This window comes from Leptopilina boulardi, unplaced genomic scaffold, assembly GCF_019393585.1.
Source record: "Leptopilina boulardi isolate dan_hultmark-lab unplaced genomic scaffold, ZJU_Lbou_2.1 LbouV2_137, whole genome shotgun sequence".
Classification (NCBI taxonomy): Eukaryota; Metazoa; Arthropoda; class Insecta; order Hymenoptera; family Figitidae; genus Leptopilina; species Leptopilina boulardi.
This window is the reverse complement of record NW_026137682.1, coordinates 2,713,971-2,740,620: the sequence shown is the minus strand read 5'-3', so window position 1 is coordinate 2,740,620 and position 26,650 is coordinate 2,713,971. Positions and strand designations below refer to the sequence as shown.

The 26,650-nt window shown below is 23.4% G+C and overlaps 2 protein-coding genes across 7 annotated transcripts; both read left to right on the top strand.

Moving 5' to 3' along the window:
* Positions 1-3,452: 3,452 nt before the first annotated feature.
* On the top strand, positions 3,453-13,098 carry LOC127291409 (sodium/potassium-transporting ATPase subunit beta-1-interacting protein). 4 transcript variants are annotated; one of them, XM_051320534.1, is made up of 7 exons: positions 3,457-3,754; positions 5,424-5,561; positions 6,307-6,387; positions 6,777-6,968; positions 7,244-7,304; positions 7,875-7,908; positions 11,498-11,642. In XM_051320534.1, the coding sequence occupies exons 1-7, from the start codon at positions 3,701-3,703 to the stop codon at positions 11,505-11,507; spliced, it is 570 nt and encodes a 189-aa protein (XP_051176491.1). In that variant the 5' UTR covers positions 3,457-3,700; the 3' UTR covers positions 11,508-11,642. The 4 variants fall into 4 exon arrangements, with proteins under 4 accessions (XP_051176489.1, XP_051176490.1, XP_051176491.1 ...); XM_051320535.1 differs by lacking the exon at positions 11,498-11,642 and adding an exon at positions 8,387-8,530; XM_051320532.1 differs by lacking the exon at positions 7,875-7,908 and having other exon boundaries at positions 3,453-3,754; positions 11,498-13,098.
* A 4,591-nt stretch (positions 13,099-17,689) lies between these two features.
* On the top strand, positions 17,690-26,419 carry LOC127291412 (glutaminase liver isoform, mitochondrial-like). 3 transcript variants are annotated; one of them, XM_051320537.1, is made up of 13 exons: positions 17,691-18,037; positions 19,845-19,942; positions 20,597-20,632; positions 21,890-21,989; positions 22,278-22,420; positions 22,570-22,943; positions 23,044-23,324; positions 24,064-24,240; positions 24,332-24,492; positions 24,604-24,729; positions 24,905-24,925; positions 25,289-25,429; positions 25,493-26,419. In XM_051320537.1, exons 1-13 carry the CDS (start codon positions 17,945-17,947, stop codon positions 25,692-25,694), a joined length of 1,953 nt encoding a protein of 650 aa, XP_051176494.1. In that variant the 5' UTR covers positions 17,691-17,944; the 3' UTR covers positions 25,695-26,419. The 3 variants fall into 3 exon arrangements, with proteins under 3 accessions (XP_051176495.1, XP_051176494.1, XP_051176496.1); XM_051320538.1 differs by lacking the exon at positions 24,905-24,925 and having other exon boundaries at positions 17,690-18,037; XM_051320539.1 differs by lacking the exon at positions 20,597-20,632 and having other exon boundaries at positions 17,692-18,037.
* Positions 26,420-26,650: the final 231 nt, after the last annotated feature.

Below are 26,650 nucleotides of genomic sequence, written 5' to 3'. Positions count from 1 at the left end.
AATTTGTAAAATTATTATAAAATAATTTTTAAACATTTTTTAATAATTGTCTATAAATTAAAAAAGAAAAAAAAATTTACCGCATAAAATTATTCTTAGGTACTTTTGAGACTAAAGAATTAAAAAATGTCAAATAGTTGAATTTATCAATATTTCTAACTTTTTTAATGCTAATAAAATATAAATCACTTGATTTTAATAATATTTTTTTAAAAAAATGTAAATAAATAATAAAACAAAACAACTTTTGATTTGAAAATTAATTTTTGTTATATGAAAATTTTTAACATTTTTCTTGAAATTATTTTTGAAATATAAATATGCAATTGGAATAATTTGCATATAATGAACCGAAGGTTTTTTTTTTCGTATCTTGTCATTAAGCGTTATGTGAATAAGGTGAAAGGAGTGAAAATATCAAAAAATTGAGAGTAAGTTAGTAGTATAAATATAATTATTATTTTTGCTTGATTAGCATTATGACTACCCAGAATTCTATTGTTTTCTCATCGAATATATTTATTTAATGATAGATACGCTTTATGCGCAAAGAGACGCCGTTTTCTCTTTAATCAAGCATCAATAAATCATAAACTGTTATTTTTATTTATTTGATATAAGTTTGCAAATTTTATGAAAGTACTTCTTTAACTTGTTTAACTTACAAAATTTTTTAATATTTATTTTTATCTCCACTTTTCTCGATTATAAAGTTGAATGTACAGTTCAATTGATAAATTAAAATTAATTAAATTTTCGATTTTTAATATAATAAAATATATGAATAAATAATTATATATTGGGGGGAAAGGTGTTTAAAAAAAACTGATTTCAAAATTATTTCAAGTTTTTGTTAAAAGCTTAAAAATATATAACAAAAAAATTCTCTCTATAATTAAATGCTGGATTGGAAAATAATTTTTTTTTCTCAATGTAAAAAGAAAATTATATCCTCCTTGAAAATGTATTTATTAAAGCAGACATCTTATGAAAATCATTGACAACGGTATAGTAATTATATGAGAGGCCATATAGAAATTTTGCTATAGTGAATTAAATTGTTAGTGAGACTATATAAAAAAAAAAAAAAAAAAAAAAATGTGACATATAGCTAACAGATTCTAGACAACTTTTCAAACAAAGAAGTTTTAGCAAAATGTTTATTTTTTCAATGAAACTTTACCGTTATAATCTACGTACGTGTACCTTAAAAGCATCTCAATAATTTCAGAAAATCACTTGTTATTGTCATTTTTTAAGAATAAAAATTTATGTTAATTACTCATTATTGATTAACATCAATTAATTAGTATTTTTTTAAAAAAAAATTTAATCATTTTAATCTTTGAAGTTTTTAAAATAATTAAAGAATTGTTTGATTAAAATAAATATTTATTTGTTAATAGTCAAGTAATCGATTATTATTTTAAATAAATAAATTTTTTCCATTTATCGTCATAAAAAAATTAAAAATAAGTCAATTCTGAATTCTTGAGAATGCATTGATATCTGTAATTCTTTTAGTAGAAAAAAAACATATGTACTACGTAAATAGAATAGTAAAAAAATGTGTCTTGCTTTGATTAATCGTGCGATTTTCAGGGACTCTTTTAAACTCTTTGACCCCAAATGTCACACGAATTGCAATTATTGATTGGCTGCTCTATTAAATTCACGTGAAACACAGAAAATGATCATTATATACCTTGTAATAAATTTTCTTGGAAAATTGCCAGAATAATGTTTTGAAAGCTATTTCATTAATTTTGTATTTTAATTACTTTTTTTTTTTAATCTATAAAAAAAGAAATTTTTATTTAAAAGTAAAAATAAAAATTTTTTAAACATTATTATTATTATTATTATTATTCTAAACCGTAAAAAAATGTGCAGCAAATTTTCAAGGACATTTTTACATTGTGTAAAAATTTAGTTCCTGATGAAATTATATATAACGAAGTGTATTCAAGTATTTAAAAAAAGCAAGCAAACATATTTAATAAGCGACATGCAAGTTATAAAAAAAAAAAAATTCGTTATATTTACTTCTATGCGTTAAACACGAAAAAGCAAAATGAGTAAAAAAAAAGATTATGAATTTTTCATTTTTATTTTCCGATTATATTCTTCTAAATAGCAAAAAAAACAATAATAAAATAAAATCCAGACTGTTCGAGGTTCTTTATTTTCTTATCGATTTTAGCCGAATACTTTTTAAGGACCTTGAACAATCTCTGTATAGATATTTCCTTTAAACTACACAATATTTCTTTTTTTTAAATATAATAAGCGAAATATTTTCAAGAGATTTGAATTTTTTTAAAAATTATTTCAGAAAAAAAACTAAGCATTTTTTACTCATACAGAGAAAATGTGAATTCAACTTAAACCATTAACTGATGCATCTACAATTTGATTTGCATGAGACACATGAAACTAACGAATTAATTATTAATAAAATAAAATAAAAAAAAAAAAAATGACAGAAATATTGTCAAATCAAAGGGTGCCACATTTTATGAACTTTTTCATTATTATTATTATTATTATAGGTTTAAGATGAACCTACGTTTCTTCTGTAATCCTCGACGATAAATAATAGGCGCATTGCGATGTGAACATAAAATATGATTGTAATTATGTACATTGTAAATAAAATTTACTCGTTCATACCATTTCACATAGATCTTATTTTTTCAAATTCTACAAATATTAATATAAGTACTGAAATTATTAAATTAAATTGATAATTTACTATAATTAAGGTGAATTATCAAATTAAAAATTAAAATTACCCAATTAGCACGAAATATTATTATTATTTGTACGCATGCAATTTGACAGACAGTATTGTATAGAAAATGCAGCTCTACAGGCGCATTTAACGATTTAAAGTTCTTGAAGAAGAATACTTTTAATAATTATAAATATTACTGCGTTTTTTTAAAAATGATTTTACTACATTATTAGTATTTCTTGAATTATTCTATTTTATTCTTTGTTTATTCTTTCTTTGCAAAAATACTACTTATTTTTGTTTTATTTTCAAGTAAAATCATTTGAAATTGTTTTGTGAATCCCCGCTAGAGTTTTGTGAATCCTGAAACTATAATCAGTATTGCCAACTAATTTTGTTTTTATACCTGTGACGTTGTATGGAATAATAACAAGTGAAAAAAACAAAATAGATTGGCAACCATGCATAGATTTCAATATAAGATTGAGCGCCACGGTATTTATATAATTTTTTTAAATTAAAATATAAATTTATAACAACATTTCAATTTATTTCGATTATTTAAATTATTGAAAATCACAAGTGAATAAAAATGTTAAATTAAATTATAAATCATAATGATTTTTTAATTAAAATTAAATATTTGTATTTGAATTTTCCGCCATGCAGTTATAAACATTGTGAGTCAAGTTAACGCTTGCGCATTAATAATCATATTGACTCTGTAACCTCCTCGAGAGTGGGCATCAGAGTTATGGAACCATGATGCCAGGTTGCATTCAAGCACCCACGAAAAGCGAAATAACAAGTGTAACAAGTGCAGTGTGTTAAAAAATGGCGATGCATCGGAACGCGGTAGACTAAAAACGATGCAGTGTGTTAGTGAAAAAATTGTTAACCTCAAAATTTCAAGAAAGTAATTGACTGCCTCGTAGAAGAGCATCATTTTTTTGTCCAAATGACATGGGAATTTGCAGCAGAAGATATTTTCTATTGACATTATGCATTCTACAACTTGTAAGTAATTTTTTCAATTATATTTTTTTTTTGTTTATAAACGCGATACAAAAAACATCCGTGTCAATTTGATTTCTATTGATCGTATCGACTTTTCGTCGGCTGATTATCAACAAATGTTTTTTTTTTCTTTTTCCTGAGCGAGAAAACTTAGGGACAATGACTATATGTAATACGTCTTTCCAGCTTTGCGTGATTCACGCGATTCTTTGAAAATCAGGAATACATATATACAGGACTCGTGAGAAAGTAATGAGTGCATTCTTATCTTGATGACAAAGGATTCTTTTCTGTATCGATCCGTTTAAGGTAGTCGTTGTCCATTTCTTGCTTTTCAGATTGAAGTTTTTTTGTTGTTTATTTTTATTTTTTGTTATTCTTGTTGTTTAAAGTGGTAAAACCTGATTAAAAGCGGTTGTGAGTTTCCGCTGTGAATTTTAAAACGACCTCGATTTTCTTGGTTAGTCTTGTGGTGATATAAATAATATGCCAAACAGTTTGTTTACATAACTTGTCGAAAATTAAATTATTTTCTAATGATTTAATTTTATTGCTATTTACATAAAAAGAAAATTTACTCTTATATTACTTTTTACGTTTGTTTTCATTTTGACTGTCAATAATTTTAAATGAATATCTCTGAAAAAATGGAATTTAAAATTTTTGTTTTCTTAAATTTATTATTTTCATTTACTTTTTAATTTTACGAAAAAAACTTTTAATGTTGTACATTTGAAGGTTGTAATCGAAAAATGTTTGAATAGGTTTTTACAGTTTTCGAGTTTTATGATTCGTATAGGAATATAAAAATTGAAGAAGATAAGATCGATGATAATAAAACACGTGTAAGGCATTTCTCTCTTGTAAAAAATGGAGAGTCGCGCTAGCATGTTTTTAATTACCATTCGGTAATGAGGGGGATAATTATTGTTGTTGAAACTTCAAATGAACAATTTTTTTTTTTTGTTTACAATTTCTCTCGACCTGGATTAAGTTCATCGATCTTTTGAAATTAAATTATTATAGTATTATTATTATTTAAAAAATACTTTTTGTATTGAAGTTGATATTAAATTTTCAAAAGATCAATTTCTTTGCGTAATTTCACATATTGTGCAATGATCTGGTTTTAATAAAATCCACTACTACTGGAGTATTGCCATTTTTGCTTAGATTTTCACTTGACCTCGATTGAGCTCTCTAATCTTATACTTGAGAAAATATAATATATAGATTTTATAGTATCAACAATTATTGACAATAATTCTAGGAAGTATTTTAGAATAAAAATCAGTTTTTGAAAAAAAAGTTGCAAATTTTCGAAAAATTTCTCGAACACTTTTACTTTGTATGTTTACTTGTGAATTATATTATTCAATTTGAAATGCGCATTAATGTGAGATAATTCTGACTCCTTACAAGCTGCACGATCATCATCTCATAAAGACACTCAAATTGCTCGACACAATGATAATTAAACAAGTTATTTAGAACACACAGCAATTACACTAAATTAGGATCACTTACAAAGATGATCCACTCGAAGGAAAGATGATTTAACTTTGGTTAATCAGCCATCATATCTCACACACATTAAATTTCCACGATTATAGCAGGATTTTTTTATATAATAATTATTATTGTAATTATTATTTTTTTTTTTTTACAGATTACTACCATCGAGCGACAAGTCTTCGACTTCCTGGGGTTTATGTGGATCCCGATACTGGTCAATTTTTTCAACTTGATTTTCGTGATTCTTGGATTTTTCGGAGCCTTTCAATATCGTCCTAAATACATTATATCGGTAAATATCTTTTAGTAATTTCTCTATTGCAATTTGAAAAGATATTCTTCATCCTGCAATTAGTATTACTTTCTCTCCGTGCTGAGATGGATTAGAGATACGCGAGTCTCTTCCCTGATTGTCAGACCATGGCAGGTGCTCTTTTGAGAATTTATAATTTCACTGGAAAGTGATCTATTATTTACAAAAAAGAAAGCAACGTATAATATTACACGTATGAGTAAAGAATATTATTTTATATTATACTGAATTGTAAATGAGAATTATTAAATTTAATATAATATTTAGTTTATTTTTCTAATTATGTAATTCAAATTGAAAGTGAGGCTAATAACTAATAATATTATTTATTATTATAATTATTTTGTTATCACCATTATTAATTATATAATAATGTTTTAATATTTTAAAAAAAGAGTACTTGTTTAAAATTATTGTAAAAATATGATTTCTTTTTCAAATAACAGGGTGTCTAACGGTCAGAGGAATGTTAGGAAAATTTCTATAAATTTATACAAAAATTAAAATTTTTTCTGAATTAAAAATAATTTTTAATCTAATAAGATTTATATGGCTTTTATCACAAAAAGGCAGAAATAAGATTAGTAAAAAGTCAGGTAATTTTTTTCTCAATTCTTGTTAGACACCATGAATAATTTCAAAAAGGAAAAAAATAGAAATTGTGTAAAACAGAAAACGATAAATTTACAATTTTAAAAATCAATAAGTAAACTATTTTTTTCAGTATTGTATTTGGAACACACTTTGGCTGGGATGGAACATTTTTGTAATTTGTTTTTACGTCAATGCTGGAATTTTAGACAAGGTATATATAAAATAATTCCCATTCAATAGATTGAAAATTTTTTTATTTTTAAAATAAATATTTAATTTTTTTTATTGTTACCAAATATAATTGTTACGAAATTAATTGTTGATAATTAAAATTAATTTCTCATTTATCTGCGTAAATAAATTTTTTCTGTTTTAAATTCAATAGACAAGTTTAATATTAGAGATTACTTCATTCTTATTGTTTTATCATTGTACGTTAACGTGAATCATTCGAAACAATACAACTCGTAATTTAGATTTATATAGAAATAATTTATTTTTTTAAAATTATATTTGTCCTCGACAATTATTCACTGATTTTCCAAATTGAATATTTGAAATATTGTACATAACTTGAATGTTTATTTAACTTTATTTCAGAAAAGTGATTTATTGAATTTCGGTACTGGCAGCTTTTCCTGGTGGCTGGCTAACGGACCAGGATGTAAACCAATTTATGATAATATTGAACCAGAATTTTTCAGACCAGCAAGACCTACTAATGTTACTGGTTGTATTTTAGAATATGAAGTAATCGAAATTTTACATGCTTCTATTCAATGTATTTTGTCTGTAAGTTTATTCTATTTTATTCTTTTCTTTATTTAAAATTCACAGCAATAGAAATATCCTAGAAATTATTAGAATTTAATTTTTTTTTTTAATTCTTCATCTTTACATTTTATTGCCCATTTTCTTCATTTAATTGGTTTTCATTAATGCAATTTTTTAAACTTAATATTAACGGACATGGCAATAATTTCTCTCAGCCAATTAAATTTCTTCTATTAACTTTTTTTTTCCTCCAGAATCAAATTTTTTTTATTATTATTAATTCTTCATTTTAGGTCATAGCAGTCGTGGGTGGAATATGTCTTAGCCGAGTTTTTCTCGAAGAAGATGATAGTTGTGAGTACAAAAATATTTAGTTCATATTTGTTTGTTTATTTAAATTTCTATAAAAAAAAAGTATTCAATATTAATTTGAAGTAAGTACACAAATACTTTTTTATACAAGAGTATAAAAAAAGCGTCACACTATTACTAGGAAAAAAAAGCACATTTGCACCATTTTTATACACAAGCTTATCCATTATTGTCTATGTGATCTTTATAAATTGTTTCCTGAATATTGTTCACTATACCAGAGTCTCAGGTATTTTTCATTTATAATGATTAAATTTTCTATCGAGTCTTTATTCATTTGGCTTCAGCTTAACAAAAATTGGCTATTGAAGGTTCTCAATTAACAAATTAACATTCAATATTTAAAAATTCGCTTTTAACATGAAAAAAAAAATTATATTTCATGCTTAAAAAAAGGTTAAAAAGTATTTTTTAAAAATTTCTTTTCATTATTTTAAATGAAAAGCATTTGTTTTTTTTTTTTGTAAATCAGATATTGGTGAAATATTTTACTTTACTTTTTTTTTTTTGGTAATTGGAAATAATTCTTGAATAAGGGATTGTCGGTTACAGTTGATTTCATTGGTGGATTTGATCCTCCTTTTTGGTAAGTGCTTTGCTTTTCTAAATTTCATCTGCACGCTTTCTTTATTTTTATTATTATTATTATACATGTAGCATGAAATTCAGTAGTAGTGGGATATCTAAGGTTTGTGTACTACGTAATTATTTCTGAGCTTTTTATTTTCAAAAAATCTTTCCATTTTTTGTTAATTATTTTTATTTTCGAACAATTTCCTTGGTGGCAAAAAAAAAAAAAGAAAAATTATCCACAATATCAAACATTTTGGAAATAAGTAACGAAAATATGTAAATATTGAAAAATTTCATAAACGAATGTAATTATTGTAATTATTATTTAATGTTTATTTATGTAATTTTTTGCTTTTTACTGACAATAATGAGAAAAGAAAATTTTTTCTCACCACTAGTAGTAAAGAAAAAAATTTTGTTTGTTTGTTAATAAATAAGTAAAAAAAAAAAAATGACATGAATAAATTGTAGACTGTGTGGGTAAATTTCAGTTGACTTTGTCGGAGGCGGTGACTTTGGTTTGGCCGGACACACGGCTTTGCATCCAATGTACGTTAGCTACTCGGCACTACCACCACCAGTCTACTCCCATAAAAATTCCAATCAAAACTTCTCATGCGGCACAACTAGTTCACATCAATCGACTTTTCCAAAACCTAGTGAAAAACTGATAAATAGTATAGGTCGCGGTCGAAATATATTTAAAAACGATACAATACGCAGCAATCGAAGTATAACCAATAATAATCAGACACAAAATTTTGAATACGTAGATTATGCAAATGATTATTCAAATCCATTTGATCATTTACAAAGACCCGTATCACCGCCAATCAATGATTATGATTCATTGGAAGATGGTACAGCAGCTATTAATAATAAATTTAAAAAAAATCGTTCTACAAACTATAATTCCTCGCGTTATAGTCCAGTGATTGCTCAAAAATCAAATCGAAACAATACAAACAATAAACATAATAAAGTTCCTAATAATAAACCGCGTGTTTTTACTGATTATATTCGTGAACAGCCATTAAGGTCGTTTTACTCGGATCCAAGACTGGCTGTTGAACAGCAACATCACAGTTTAAATAGACGTGAGGGTGCTAACAGAAGTAAAAGAGACAGCAGACCTCTATCCATGTTTGCCTCCAATTTTTAAGAACTAATTAATATATTTCTAGACCCTATTATATATTGTTATATATATATAAACAAAGACTTAACACAAGATTTTTATCGAACTGACAAACTGTAAATATCTGAATACTGTTATTGAAGGACTATTTTTTTGATGTATACGATTAGTCGATTTTTCTTTGTAATTTGCTTTATATTTTTTTGTTCTTCTAGAGTCGGGAATATTTTTTATGTTCACTGAAAAAATAATTTGACTTTGAATAATATTTCATTCACGTTTTCATTTCCTACTCTTGCCAAATATTTAGATTTACATTTTAATGCTCTTCCTATCGAATGGTTTTCTATATTTAAATATACATATACCTATATATTTATATATATATATATATTAAAGGAATGCATAAATATTTTCTAAAATTTATGAATCTAAATTTTTAATTGTTCAAATTTTACTAGACTAAATTTTTATTTACTCAAATTTTTATATAGTAAATTTTTCAGTTCACCAAATTTACATTTTGTTCAATTGATATAATAGAAATATTAATCGAATTTTCATTTTACAGAATTATTATTTAGTTGAATTTTTATTTAAACAAATTTCTCTTTAACAAAATTTTTATTTAGTCGAATTTTCTGCAAATAAAAATTTGTGGTTAAATGAAGTTTTTAGAAAAATTTCTCCATTTTACAATTTGGCTGAGTAGAAATTTCATTTAATGAAACATTGGCTAAATGGTAATTACGGTTAAATAAATTCGGAATTGCAGTTAAATAGAAATTTTCTGTATAATTTGAAACATTAAAAATACGGACTAATGGAATTTTTAGGAAATTATTTTGCGTTCTATACTACATATTCTTTTTTTTTGCGTTCGTATTACGTTTCGACATGAAAAGCAAGATAATTCTTTGGAATATCTTCTTTTATTTTATTGTCAAATACCTGCAAGACTTTTTTTGTTGTCTTTTCGAAATGCTTCTTTTGTAGAGCGTAATATTTTTGTTGTGTTTGCATACATATATATATATAATATAGACTTAAATGAATTTTTAGAGACTGTGATACTTAGAAAAATGGTCAAAAAGCCGCATTGAGAGCTTCAATTTTTATAAAATAATATTAGAAAAAAGAAAGAAAAAACGCTCATTCTGAAATTTTCTTCTTTTTTTGCTAATTAGCAAAAATTTGCATAATTTTTAGTTATAATGTACGAATAAATTTGCATTATGAATGCAAAATATTTTTCAGTTGGTTTTGAAAAAAATTTAATTTACTTGCTACAGTATATTTGTGGTATGATACTGTCTTGACAAGTGAATATTTAATTTAAGTTAGTAAACTTTTTTTTTCGTTTTTCGAAACATTTAAAAATAATTTTGTATCGCATTTAAATTTATTTTTAAATGGGGCTATGGTTCTTAGTAAGGAATAAATTTTTTTTTTTATTTAAGCATCACGGTTTTATATTTCATTGCATGGTAGTACAAATTTAACTCTTTCGTTAATTATTCTCATAAGTATATAAAGTAATTAAAAATTATATATACCTATATTTAATATTTGTAAAAGTATTTAATTATATTTTAAATTACATTTATATAAATATTAAAGTAAATATATTTATTTATTATAATATCTATTCAATTTAAAAAATTGAAATTCAACATTAAGGGATTAAAATAAGTAAAAATGTTGTTAAAATTTTTTGAATTTTTGATTTAATTTATAAAATTAATATTGAGAAGAATTCAATTTTATATTAAAAATAAAACGTTAAAATTTTATGGTGCGAAAGGGTTAAATGTTTATAATAGTTGTTCATCCCTTGTTATTATATTGAATAAAGAGAAAATTTAGTGCAATTTTCAAAATTGCGTGGTATTTTGAAAATTTTGGAAAATAAAAGTATTATAATTTCGTTAATAATAATATTATAGGTTTGCAGACCTTTTTTCGTAGTTTATACTTTGTAAGTAGTAAATATGTACCTTGAGTTGTATTTTGAATTATTTAATTATTGTATCACACTTTTCACATCATTTCAGTGGCTACAATAAATGTGCATTACAATACTAGTGCTTGCTTTTTTATTTATTAACCCTTCACTTTACTTTTCCTCTTTTAACAATTTTCTACATGTTCTCTGGTTTCTGGTAAATCATTATTATTAGTAGACATTCAATATTATGTAGAGTATTTTTTTTTTTTTTTTTTTTTTTTTTTCTGTAGAATCTTTATGGAAAAAAATAAAATGTCGGGAAAAATGGAAATTTTGTTGATATGAATAATTTAGTAAATATGAAATAAAAATTTTGTAGATTTATTTGGTTAATTAATTTATTTAAAGAATATAATAATTAGTAATTATTTTTGAAACGAAATTGAATTTTGCGGCATGATGAGGAAAGACATCATCATGAAAAGGAAAAAATAAATTAAATTTTCTTTCCAACAGTACACAATAAGATGATGATGAAGAAGAAGAAGAAAAAACAACCTCGACCATTGTATAGCATTGAATATTCCCAACCAGAGCCACCAATTCAGGATGAGAGTGTTTCACCAAAACCAATGACACCACGTCGAGTTAAACGTCGTTCGGTAATATCACGTGACGGAACAAGACGATCAAGTCGAAGAAGTTCAGTGCGACAATCGAGGAGAAAAAATCCTGTTAATCGCATTATGGATCAACAAGAGGGTCTCTATGCGAATTCATCAATCAGTAATCTCACCAATCAAAATGTCTCGTCCCTATCGCAGGGGACTTTGAATTACGATAGAATTGCAAATAATTGGGATAGAGAGAGAAATCTCAATTGGCAACCGGAAGCAATGAATATGGCAGTTTCCACGCCAACCTTATGGAATCAGGATTCCAATTATTCAAATTGTACAAATTTTCCAAGTCAAAATATACCACAATGGGACGGAGGCGGTGGCAGTAGTTCAACGAGAAATTTAACTGACAATTGGCAAGGGAATCAAATGAAACCATTACAATGGCAGGGACAGAGTAATCCATCATTTCAGCCAACAAGTACGCAAAACATCAATGGAGAAGACGTTGATGAAATTTATAGTAATCGACCGGCGAGTGCAAGGTCAAGTTACAGTAATTATCATGGTGTCCGTGCGACTCCACAAGTTCCTCAGAGGACTGATATTGTTCGACAAAGTCAGAGGCAATTTGTCCTCAGTGGACCGCCAGCTTATCAGGATACCGTGATTTAAATTAAATGTTCATTCAATTATTGAGTTGAAATTCCTCAAGTAAAACAGATTTTAATGAATTCATTTAATTTATAATTGAATTGAAAAGTTTTAAATTACAAATTTTGTAAACTAATTTTCTTTTATATAAAGGATTTTTTAAAATTACTGTTACACTTCAGGAAGAAAAACTCTTGTATAAAAAGGGTACTTAATTTAAGTATTGAGTAGTTTGTAGTTTATTCAAAATAATAGCAATAGGTACAAGAGTTTTAATACAATTTTTAAATTACTCGGGTAATTTTATTTTATTTTTTTAATTTAGAATTATAATGCAAACAAGATACAAAAATTCCAAAAAAAAAGAAACTCTTGTGCCACTTCCAGTAACGTCACTGAGATTGTCATACATTTTCATGTATTTAAATCAAATCATAGGTGATTATTTATCTTAAATTTAGTGAATTGATCATGAAAAAAAAGTAGGTCCCTCTCTGTAGAAATATTTTTTTCATGTTTTTTTTTTTTAATTTCACAGAATTTCTCTTCTTTTTGAAAATTTTCTTTATCTATAATATTTTTCATTAAGATGAATTGAAAACTATTTTTTATTACAACAATTTTTTGAATCTTTTTTCATAAGAAAAAGATTAAAAATTATTTTTTATTAAATATATACCTACAGTTTCTCTGTAATAATCTCTTTTTTATAAAAAGACTTAAGTGAATTTTTATAAGCGCACAACTCTATTAATTCCGAGGAATTTAAAAAAGTTAATTTTTTTTAAATTTGAAATCTCTCAGATTTTTAAAAGTTAGTAGATAAAATAAATAAAAAAATAATTGCTTGTTAAAAAAAATAAATTAAAAAGCTTTAAAACATTGTCTAAGTTTAGCAAAAAAATTAATATTGAGAATAAAAAACAAAGTTTTTAGAGAATGGACTGAAAAAATTATACAGATAATTTCTGTATTTTAGTTTTAAAAAAAAAATGTTGCTCAACAATTCCAGTTAAAAGCCATCTTTTGACTATTTAAGCGAAAATATACAAAAAATGCCTTAAAATCCAAACTCAGGAATTTTTTTTAAATTTCTCGAACAAGACTCAATCTTCTCGATAGACAATACTTTTTCAATTTAAGACTGACGATTTTTTTTTTAAATTCATCTTTAAATTTAAATCTTTGTAAAAAATTTTTCAATTATTCTTACTTGGCATTTTTTTGTTGTTGGCAATTTTTCTTAATCATTATTCCCTTTGGCTTCTATTTATTATTATTTTTTCCTTTTTTTTAAACAAATAGTAATTTAAATTTTTAAATAATTTGAAAAAAAATTATATCTTGCGATTTTAACATATGAGTTATATTTTTGAAATACTCGGTTTAATTTTACTATAGCTCTTTTCTATTACGTTAATTTTATATACTTTTTTTCCCCAATAATGACAAAAAATCAAAATGTTATAAAAGCAAAATTGTAAATAATGCTGCCAATGTTTTATCGTCGATTTGACGGGTTTATGTCAAATAATAATAATAATCCTTTCATGTACAAAGAAGACAATCAGCTTCGTGTTTAATTAGATGAACGATTTATATAATTAGAATTTTTTACACAGTTTAAATTGTGATATTTTAAGGATCTATAAAGCAATTTTGCTTTTAGTCTTCACTGCCGTACTTTTTATCTTTTCTTTTTATATTTTCTTAATATTTACATGCCATGTGAAAATATTCAAAAATATTTTATAAATCAAAAATCGTGTTCCATTCAAGTAGACAATTTTTTTTTTTTTTTTGTTTGATACGGCAAAATATGCGTAAGAAAAGTACCAAAGTATTAAATATCATTAGTATTAAGTTGTAGTCTAATTCAAGAACTGTCTGGTTTTTTTTAATTGTACCGAATAAATGCAATATTACTGGTAAAAAAAATATTTCTTTAATATTCAAACAATTTTATTTTCGAAAATTATTTTTATTCTCAACAAAAATACCATTTTTTTTTTTGGAAAATCAAAAAAAAAAATTGTAAGAAAAAGAAAATGTAAGCACAAAAATTTTCAAAGCCAAAATATGCAAAAAGAAAGGAAATTAAATAAATAAAAGAAAAAAGGAAAATTTGAATTTTAAATTTAAAAATGAAACTTTAAAAAAAGTAAATAAAATTGAAAATATTAATGACTTCTGAAAAGGGATAATTTTGTTTACCAGTACAAGTTAATTTAAATTTATACTTGAGTAGTTGTCTGGTTTTATTTTTTTTTTTTTTTTGCATAAAGAATTAAGTCTGAGGCAACTCTCATATAAATATATGAAAAACCTTATTTTAATAATCAACTAAGAATCTCATATAATTATAGTCATGCGCCTTTCACACCACTTAGATAATATTATTTAGCAAACTATTAAACGAGCTTTACAGGTCTTTGCTTTCTTAACGCAAATTAATTTGTTAATTATTTTTCAACATTGAAACTAAATTCTATATTAATTTATAAAACTGTTCTTGAAAATTGTTCATCTACAGTTGAAAACTGACGATCAATTTAAAAAACAAAGAAAGAAAAGTTTCATAAAAATTCGAAATAAACCATATAAATATAGAATTTTCATTGTTGATTTGAATGCAATAAAGCTCATAAAATTACAAACGATGCAAATTAATAATTAATTGGTATTAACAATTAATCGATATTAAGAAATAATATATTCATATATATTATTTCTTTCATTTCATAATAATGTTAATTAATAATTAATAATACATCTAATAATTAACTTTTCACTAAAACTAAAAAAAAAATTTATTAAAATTAATATAATGAGGAAATTTTGTTAATAATCTAATTAATTTTCCATTATATTGAAATGAATAATTGTTAATTATATTTTAAATCGGTGTATAAATCTATTGAATGATTATAAATTACTAAAATTAACAATTAATTGATAATACTAATTACTTGCTAATTTAAATAAATTTCGAATATTATGAGAAAATTTTAGGCAACTTTTATTTTTAAGTGTAAATTCTTTCGTTCGACTGCAATTTATTTTCATTGTCGAATATGTAATATGACAAATTCATTTGATTATTCGAAATTAATGTAGAAATGAAGACAATAAAAATGCAAATAAAAGTTATGAAATGATTATTTGTTTTTGATGAAAAAAAAAAAAAAAAAAAAAAAAATGTCGAAAATACTTTACATTTATCATATTACATCATTTTTCATTTGTTTATTGATGGTTTATAAAATGTTCAAACACAAATTAACCACCAACAGATTTTTCACTATTGACACGTTTATTATGACACTTTGATGTTCTATTTATTGCAACTACTTTTCATTGAAGAAAATTTATTTTAAAATTAAATCAACTTCCTGTTTAGAAATTGTATTGATATTTAAATTATTTTAAATGTATTTTTTTTTTGAAAACTTAATTTATTGAACAAAAAAATACATAAATATAATAAAAAAAAATATATTAATTGAGGAAAAATGTAATAATATTTTTCCAATTATTATTGCAAATAATATTTTTATTTAGAAAACATTGCAGTGTTGTTGATTTTAAATTTACTAGAAAAGGCCTTGACAATTTTTAACTTTTAGGGATAAGGTGTAAATTTTTCATAAGTATTATTTAACCACAGTGTGCGATAAATATTTTGTCAAGAGATTAATGAGAGATTGTTTTGCACATTAAATATAATTTAAATGTTTTTGTAGACGATTTTCTATTTAAAAAAAAAAAAATTTTTAATTCAATTAAATTTTTTTCTTAACAAAAGCATAAAGTCATTTGGAGAATAATAAAGTTGAACACATAATTTGAAATTTAAATTAAAAATAAAATAATTACAATTAGATAAATAGAAGAATTAAATAAATTAAAATAAAATAAAAGTAAATTCGCAAATTGAGTTATAATAATAACAATTTTTCATGTTTAATTTGTAAAATATTCCTGTTCTGATAAGGAGTACTATCTTTAGAGAGTGATATTTCTTATTTGCCTAATTACAAATTTTCCTAGAATATCGACGTTTTCTGATACCCAAGAAATGTGGAGCACAATATATATATATATATATATATATATATATATATATATATATGTTTTCCATAAATGGAAAATTTAAGTTATATAATTAATTTCAAAGTTTTCATGAAAATTCAACATGCCAAATACAATAATCGTCCTTTTTTCTGAAATCAAAGAATTTATAAGAAACTTGATGAATTATTGAATTTTTTTTTTTTTTTTTGAAAAAGAATTATTATTTGCAATTGTTTAATTTGCAGAGTAATTAAAAAATTTAATATAGACTCATAAACTGTTGAATTAATTAGTTGTTAATTGACTGTATATTATTAGCGCACTAATGAGTAATTAATGTACGTCATTAATAATTGCTTTCAATTAATGAACCGTCATTAATAACTTTTTAATTATTACATTAATTATTTTCGTCATTTTTTTTAAATTTTATTCTATTAAAAAAGAATAGAACGGATAGTAAAAAAAATGTTAGTTCAATTTCATATTTTTGTATTTTTAATTAAAAAAAAGTTTTTATTACAGTTTTTCAGAAAAAGTGAGAGAAATTTTATTTTAAAAATTTTGACTTATTAATAGTTGGATTTGAATATAAAAATTAACAATTTCTTGCTTTGGAGAAACGATTGTTAAATATTTATATATTACCTAAATTGTTTCCTATTGACAAGAAATTGTAGTTTTTATTATCAAAATACAATTTTCAATGGTTCGAAACATTCGAAATTAAATTGTTAACACTTATTTGGATCATAAATTTTTACCTGACTGTCTATTCCATTACTCCTTAAATTTTAAACAATTAAATCCTACAAAATAAAATTATTGCATAGAAATTAAAAAAATATTTTAAATTTATTTTTACAAAATGAAAATATTATAGAATTGTTTTTTTATGTTAGCAATAAATATTTAAAATTAATTATCAGCAAGAATTTAAATTTGTTGAAATTAAAATAGAACCACTCCAATATTATTTTTGAATTTCAATTAAAATTGATAAATAAAAATTCATTAATTTTAATTGATGTTTAATTTATATAAAAAATTTTCGATGATATAAAATAAGAAGTAATTGCGGATTATTAAAATTTATTTTTCAAAATATATACAATATTCAGGGATGTCATTTAGGGGTGTTTCGAAATTTTTTTTTTTTTTGAAAATATGATGAATTGACAAATATAAAGTGAAATTACTAGTTCAATAATGCAAATAATAGTGTCTGATTATACATTTACCTGTGCGGAATTTTTGTTAAAGAATGATCATTGACGTTAATTTTAGTACGCATATCAATTGCTAAAATCGCGCATGTCTTGATTTGGGCGAACCCAGGTCTGTCTTTTCAGCCCTTCAGACGAGTGAATATCATCCAGTAGTGTCTAGACTTTGAGACGCTGAGCGTCTATTTATCGTTTAGTGTGAATGCATTAAAAGTGTGTGACTGCGAATATTATCAACAATTTTTCAATTATTTATTATTAATAATATTGTCAAATTTTAATACTAAAAACAATTATCAATAATTCTACGATAAATTATTTATTGATAATCAAAGTTAGTGATTTTGTGTCAATTACCAAAAAAAAAAAAAAATTATTAAAACGCGAAAATGTACAGAGAAATTATTTATCACGGTGTGAAAAATCTCAAATTAACAAAAATAGGAAATAATATTTTCAGACGATTTCACAATGGAAATCAGGTAATTTTAATTTATTATTACTTTTTAGAAATATTTTCTTCTTATTCTTTCTTTTTTTTTATCGTTTAGTTTCTTTAAACGATCAATAATTTTGCGCTTGAGAGTTTTGAAACGGTTGAATTTTCAAATTTGACAGATTATTATATTCATGGAAATGAAGATCGCATGAAAAATATCAACAAATTATTGTTGATATTTGGAAATGTATATATATATATATATTTCAGTCAATTATTTTCAAATTATTTAATGTCAGAGTTTCTTAAAGTTGGAAGTCAATTTTTGGAGTAAATAATAAAGTTTTTATTCTAATTTACACATATACACTGATCATAGTGGAAAATTAATTTATTTTTTAATTAGAAACATTAAAATTTCATTTGAAATGAGTTTATAATAATTTTAAATTAATTATATCTGCAAGATATTTTTTTTTTTGTTTCAAAGAGAGATTGCATGTTGAAATCTTTTTCTACCGGTTATACTGGATGAAAGATTTTAGAGCACGTGGGTAACATTAGTATTAATTGAAATTTTCTGAACAAAGCAAATTCATTATTTTTTTTTTAATTTCGTGGAAAAAGATTATTTTTCGTTTTCATTCAAAATGTCAAATAAAATCTAAATGTATAATATTAAAATTTAAAAAAATTTTTAAATAATCTTAAATTCTATTAAAATTATTATATTTATAATTATGATTATTATATACTTTTATTTAAAAATTGTTATCAGAAAATTGTAATTTTAATAATTTTTATTTTTATTTAGAACAGAAAATTTTCATTTTTAATTAAAAAATTTTCATTTAAAATAAAAATTGAATTTAAATTTAACAATTTTTATTTCAAATACGTTCTTATTTTTTAATCTGTTCTTTTTTTTACATTTTGCTGAAATTACACGTGGGGTTGTTTCGACTTGGGGTGGATTTGTATTATAAAATCAATACTAGACATGGGTCTCGAGAAAAGTGAAAGTCCAATGAAAAGCAAAGTGGAATTAAAAAAAGTATTTTGCATAAAAAAAAAATTTTTTATTTTTTTTTAAAAACCTTCTCAGAAAAAAAATGTCTTGCCGGTATTATTTCCACATTTATACCTGGTACTGAAAGTAAAACAATAAATATTCTCTTTAAAATATTTTTATCGATTATTAAAAGTGAGAAAACTAGACTTCAAATGACAATTATTCTATTGTTAACTTTCCTTTCCACATTTTGTCGCATAATATTGACATAACAATTATAATATTAAAATTAATTTTTCTCATGATGACAATTCAATATTTATATATTCAAAGAATAAATGTAACAAAAAATATTATAGTTTGATTTTTATTCAAATTATAAAATCGAATATTTGTTTTTTGGAAATTTATAGAATACAAAATTTTACTATATTCAAAGAAGGAAAATTATTTTAAAAAAACGTAACAGGAAACTTAAAATTTCCTTTTGTTATCGCACAAGTCATTGAACTAGTGAACTATAATTTGTTAAATTTTTATTAAATTAAATAATTTGTTTATATTATTTATTATAATTCATTATTTCATTTTTTTTAGTAATTTTTTAATGGACGATATTTGGAAAAAAAATTTTCTTTTAGAACAGAAATTTTTTTTGAACGTTATTCTTATATATTATTTATATTTAGAAATTTCTATTTAAATATTGTCTTCTCATAAAGAATATTTCACTTTTCAAATTATTTTTCTCGACGTTTCTCGGATGAGAGAATGTCTAAATTTATATTTTTGAAATTTATTTAGAATAATTTTTAAAATTGTTTTATTGAATTTACAGAAAAAGGCTGCAGTCCCAGCATCAATGAGATTAGGAACTGCCAGGTATTTGGATGCAGCTTATGGAAGTGCCTTGGAATTAGAGCGCGTGCCAACACGGTACTAAAAATTTGCTTTCAATGTTCATTCTAATTAATTAATTGCAATTTTCAGCCAATTTACACACGATGCAGTTCAAAATATTATGTAATCTATACACAAATCTTTTTAAAGCATTAAATTAACATCTTATGAAGCATTTTTAATTGTGTGTGTGTTTTTATAAGAATTTTATAAATTATAATTTTTATAATTTTCTTTTGTGAATCGTTTACATAACGATATATTAACCTAAGTAAATATTTTTTATATTTCAATATTTTTCAATTTATTAAATTGTATTCAAATTAATTAGAATAATTGAACAAAAACATTTATTTCTTATCAAAATTATACTAAAATTTTGAATTTTTCTGATTTTATTTTGAAATAATAATTTTTTTTTATTTCAGAAAAAATTTGATTTGATTTTATTCAGTGACTAATACTTTAAAAATGACAACAAATTTATTGTCATAAGTTTGCATGCTTCAATAAGTTTCTAATATTTTCATAAAAAAATGATGTACTTTGGAAAAAAAAAATTTTTTTTTATTGTTTAATCAATGTTATTATTATTTAATCCAAAGCGCACGTTAAAAAAAAAAGAAAAATTAATAAAAGTGTTAACCAATGAAAAATAGCACTTTTAACGATCATGTATTTTCTTTACAGTAATTTCAGCTTTATTCATGACAGCCATTATATGTAGTGAGTACCATGTAATTTTGCATGGAAAAACATTGAAATTAAAAATTTTAGAATTTATTTTGAAATGCGGCTTCTTTATATAATATATATTATAGTTATCTTATTATTAATTAAACAGAAAACTTAATTTTCTCCTTTAATTAATTTTATAGAGAAGCATGAATGGCAATTTTTTTCTTCGCTAGTTTTCTCTTTTTTGTTTTTTTAAATATAAAAATAACATTTTGTTAGAAATTAATTTTCATGACAAAATTTCTATAAATTTTATTTTTATTTCGAAGTTTGAATATTTTTTTTTTTCTATGCTTTGTTTTTGAAAAAGGGTAATTTAAAAAAAAACCGTTAGGTTATATATGTCAAGAAAATAAAAATGATTGTCTGTCAAAAATGAAGGGTGAAAATTGTAAAAAAATTTATTTTTTATAAAAACATGCGAATTTTCGGATTAAAATTCACGAAATCATTATCGAATTTTATTTTTAGACAAAAATACAGGTATTTTATTTTTATTTGTACGTTTTATTGATAATAAATAATTATTGTTGTTGAAAACTTTTTCTGCAAAGAATGCAAGTTAGGATAATATATTAATAAATAATTATAAAAAAAATAATAATTTTGTTTACAGGATGGTTTAGTTTTACAAAATAAGATGGTAAACTTTAAAAAATTTTTAAGAAAAATATTTTATTTTCTAATTATTAAATAGTTTAAATAGAAAAATTGATTTTAAATTTAATCTTGGACTGAGTTTTGAAATTTGTACTTTGACCTACAAATATTTAATTAGTTTTAGATAATATCGTGTGGGTATTAATTTTTTTTTTTTAACAGGAAATCTATTGTAATTTAGAGAAATTGTATATTACAAAATTTTGTTATTTATAATATCATTCAATTTTTCTTCATTAAAAATGCATTTATTTATTTATTTATTTTTAAAATTATATTTAATTTAATTGCTAAAGTATATTTTGCAATTTGATATTCCACTGTTTACTGTATTTAAAGAAAGTTATTTTATTTCTAAAATCTATTGTTTTGCTATTAAAAAATGTGTATTAGCAGATTAATTTTGTGTGACTTGTCTTAATTTTTTTTGGTCTACCTAATTTAGAATTTACTAATTAGTATAATTTTTTCTTTTTATTTATTTGTTTATCCTTTTTATTTTATCTGACAAATTTCTTTGAATATTTATTTTAATTCTTATTATTCACATTTTATACTTTAATATTAAAATATTTTCTTTTTCAGTACCAGAGATCAAGATCAAGCTAGTAATGTTGAAGATGTTCTCTTTGACATGTTCAAAAATGAAGAAACCGGACTATTACCCGTTGGAAAATTTTTAGCTGTAAGTAATAAAATTTTCAGAAATTATTTAAAATTTATTATTATTAAATAATTATTGGAAATTATTTTTTACATATAATTATAAATTTTAATAGATTAGAATTTTTAATCATTATCAGCATAAAGAAAAGTTTTTTAATTTTTAATCCCACAATGTACAATATTTTGTACTAAAATTGCAATTTTTGAAATAATGAGAATATAAATAAAAATTCTAATAAAAAAATATGATAAAAATTGTCATAAAAATTGAAATATAAATAATAATTATATGAAATTGTTTTTTTAGGCTTTGAGAACTACAGGTCTAAGAAAAAATGATCCCCGTCTACAGGAATTAACCGATAATTTAAAACAGGAGCATATAAAAACCGGTGGTCACGAAGGCATATCCCATGAAACACAAAAATTAGATCGAGAACAATTTAAAAGGTTTTTTTTTTTAATTTTTAAATATATTATAATTATTATTCAAAAAAGTTGAATTTTTTAAAAATTTATTTTAATAGGTCTTTTGCGTGTGTAAAATTTAAAAATGTTTTTAAAATAATTAATCCTGAATATTTAATTTTATTTTACAGAATCGTTAGTCCAAATATTGTTCTTATATCGAGAGCATTTAGACATCAATTTACAATTCCAGACTGGGCTGGTTTCATAAAACATATCGAAGATTTTTATTGGAAATGCAAGACAAACACAGAGGGAAAAGTAGCTTCCTATATTCCTCAATTAGCTAGAATGAATCCAGAATATTGGGGAGTTTCTGTTTGTACAATTGATGGACAAAGATTCAGTATTGGTGATACGTCAATTCCATTTACACTTCAAAGTTGCAGTAAACCATTGACGTATGCAATTGCCCTTGAAAGATTGGGCCAAGAAGTTGTTCATCAATATGTTGGACAAGAACCGTCTGGAAGAAATTTCAATGAACTTGTACTCGACCATAACAGTGAGTATCAATTGTTTTTTTTTAAAAAAAAGAAATTAGTTTATAAAAATTTTATTTTATTTTAATATTCATCTTTTAATATTAATTTTTCATTCTTCAGAAAAGCCACACAATCCAATGATAAATGCGGGAGCAATTTTGATTTGTTCACTTTTAAAGGCATTAATAAAGCCAGAAATGACGTTAGCTGAAAAATTTGATTTTACAATGAATTATTTTAAACGTTTATCCGGTGGTGAGAATTTGGGTTTCAATAATGCTGTTTTTCTATCGGAACGTGAGGCAGCGGATAGAAATTACGCCCTTGGATTTTATATGCGGGAGCACAAATGTTATCCAGACAAAGTGGACCTGAAAGCAGTTATGGATTTCTATTTTCAGGTAAAGAACGTCTGGTGACAAGATGGTTAAGTTTCCATTCTTAATAGGCTTATTTGAAGGATAAATAGCAAAAAAAAAAATTTCAAGTACATACTTATATTATTAAATTATCGTGCTTCATTTTTGAAAAAAAAATTAATATCACGATTTTTTAAAATTGATAATTTTTTATTGTTTCTGAGAGAAACAAATTTATTTTTCATTTTTGTTGAAAATTAATTTAATGTACACTTTTAAAGTTATTTCTAATAAGCAAATTATTGTAATTCAGGGTGTCTAACGGTCAGGGAAAAGTCAGTGAATTTCAGAAAATTTCATTCAAAGTCAGAGAAATTTCTGAAAATTTCTACAAAAATTAAAATTTTTTAATCTAAAAAAACTTGAATGGTTTTTATTACCATTTGTTACTACCATTAAAAATTAATTTATTGTTAAATATGTCGGTAACCATATTTTTGTCCAAAAAAAGCAGAAATAAGGTTATTAAAAAGTCAGGGAAAAATCAGGGAATTCTTTTCTCAATCCTTGTTAGACACCCTGTAATTATATTTAATTTTTATTTGAAATTTATAATGTTTGCGTTTCCAAAGATAACCCCTTTTTTTATTGATTAAAGAAAGTAGTAAGCTAATAAAAATCTAGAATTTCTAAATAGTGCAAAATAATTCTTATGATTAAAGAATTTGTTATTAAATTATTTTTTACTTTTTAAATTAAAATTGTTTAAATTTTATTTCAGTGTTGTGCCATGGAAGCGAATTGCGAGACAATGTCTGTGATGGCTGCCACTTTGGCAAATGGAGGAATTTGTCCAACCACAGAGGAAAAAGTATTGAAACCCGACAGTGTTCGAGACGTTTTGAGTTTAATGCACAGTTGTGGAATGTACGATTATAGTGGACAATTTGCTTTTAAAGTAAGAAATTATTAATAAATGATAATTACTTATTAACTAATAATTCATAAATAATTAATAATACTTAATTTACCATTTTTTTTTATCTCAGGTCGGAATTCCAGCAAAATCAGGAGTGTCCGGAAGTTTATTAGTTGTCATTCCAAACGTCATGGGAATTTGCACATGGTCACCACCTTTAGATCCATTGGGAAATTCTTGTCGAGGCGTTCAATTTTGCCAAGAATTGGTCTCTGAATTTAATTTTCATAGGTCTGGAAAATAAATCATTTTTATTATTAAACTATTTTTTTTTTGTTAAGAATTTTTTTTTTTACTATTCTAAATAATAAAAATAATTTATTAATATTGTTTTCTCGACAGATACGATAATTTGAAACACGCGACAAATAAAAAAGATCCAAGAAGGCACAAATATGAAACAAAAGGATTGTCAATTGTAAATTTATTATTTAGTGCAGCTAGTGGAGATGTAACAGCAATGCGAAGGTGAATTTAAATTTGATGATGAATTTTTATTTTTAATTAATTTATTAATTTTCAATTATTAATTGTTAATTTAATTTGATTTTTGTTTTTCACCCACTAACTAATTTTTGTTTTTATTTACCTACACAAACGTTAAACACAACATAATGAACGCTTGCACACAAAATATACGCAGTCTGAAAGAACTAACAAAATGGTGAGTCATAAGCGGGATTTTTTATATCAACATTATTTTTTTTATAAAAATTTTTCTTATTTTATCAAATTTTTTTTTACTCTTATGACGGCAAAAAAAAGAAAATAAAACATTAAACTGTCTCACGAGCTTCACTAATTCATAAAAATTCTACACTGAACAATAATATTTTACATGAATTTTCTTATAAATTTTGTATTTTAATTTTATTTTATTTTAACATTTTCTCCTCTAGATGTTAATTTTTCATTTGTACGATTTTTATTTGATTTTTTTTTTATCATTCAATCTTTGTACATAAAATAAAATTATTAAAGATATGTGTAATTTATTTCGGATTTTATTATAAATATTTATTTTTAGGCATCGACTGAGTGGTATGGATATGACATTATCTGATTACGACGGTCGGACAGCTTTACATTTGGCTGCAAGTGAGGGACATTTGGATTGTGTTGAATTTCTCATCGAACAATGTGGAGTACCTCATAACCCAAAAGACAGGTAAAATATAAAATTTTAATTTAAATGAAAAAAAAATAAATAAAAAAATAAAATATTTGATAGATGGGGTAATAGACCAGTGGACGAGGCACAAGCTTTTGGACATTCTCAGGTCGTGGAATATTTACAGAATTATGAACTCACTAACAATAATTCTCAGGCCGATAAAAATAATGATCAAGATGGTACTTTAAATAATGAGAATGAAAAAGTTAACAATCCCAATTCAGGTACATCTTCTGGTAATACATCACCATTATCGTGAAGAAATTATTAATTAAAAGATTCAAAAAGGTAAGAAAGATCATCAACAAAAAAAAAAAAATGCAACAGAATATCAAAAAAGCACACGATTCTTTTAATTATATTTTAAAAATAATTAAACAGCAAACTCAAACAAAAAAAAGAGATTAAAAAATGATAAATAAACTTTTAATTATTCTTCAAAATATTATGGAGAAGTGTAGAAAATATAGAAAAAATAATTGGAAAAGAAAAGAATTTTTAAAATTGGGATAATTTTTATTTTAAAAAAAGTACTAAACAAAACAAACTTTTTAAAATGTAATGCAGAAAATGTGCTTTTTTTAAACCAAATTTTTTTGAAAAAACAATTTTATTGCGTCTTTATGCAATAAAAATAATGTTTGGTCAATTGTAAACAATAGAAAAATTGTATCTAATCGTTAAAAATATTTTTGAAGAGCAAAATTAAGAAACTGAGTGGAAAAAAAGTAAGAATTAAATTTTCAAAGAAAAATTATGATACAAGATATCAAAATGAGACAAAGTGAGCGAATTTAGTAAATTCTGATAACTTATGTTGATAAAAAAAAAAAAAAAAAAAAATTAGAAGTATTTATTAAAGGGACTGTGATTATTTAATAACATTATTACGCGCATTGTACTTCCTTGTTTAGTTATAGAGTTTTAAAATGAGTTAATTAGAGATATTTTAAATTAAAAATCTAAAACTAACTAAGCTTTAAACTCCCACTTTCTGATTGACTTGATTTTATCATAATTAAATTTTTGTTCTTTTTTTTTCTAAAAAAAATAACTGTCAAAAAATTTTTTTTATACATACTTTTGTGTCATTTTTACTATTTTTTCTATACTGATACAAAAGTACAAAAAAAATATATACATATTTTTTTTTAATTTTTGAAAAACTTTTTTTTAAACAAATGAAAATTTTCAAATTAATTCTTCGATTTTATA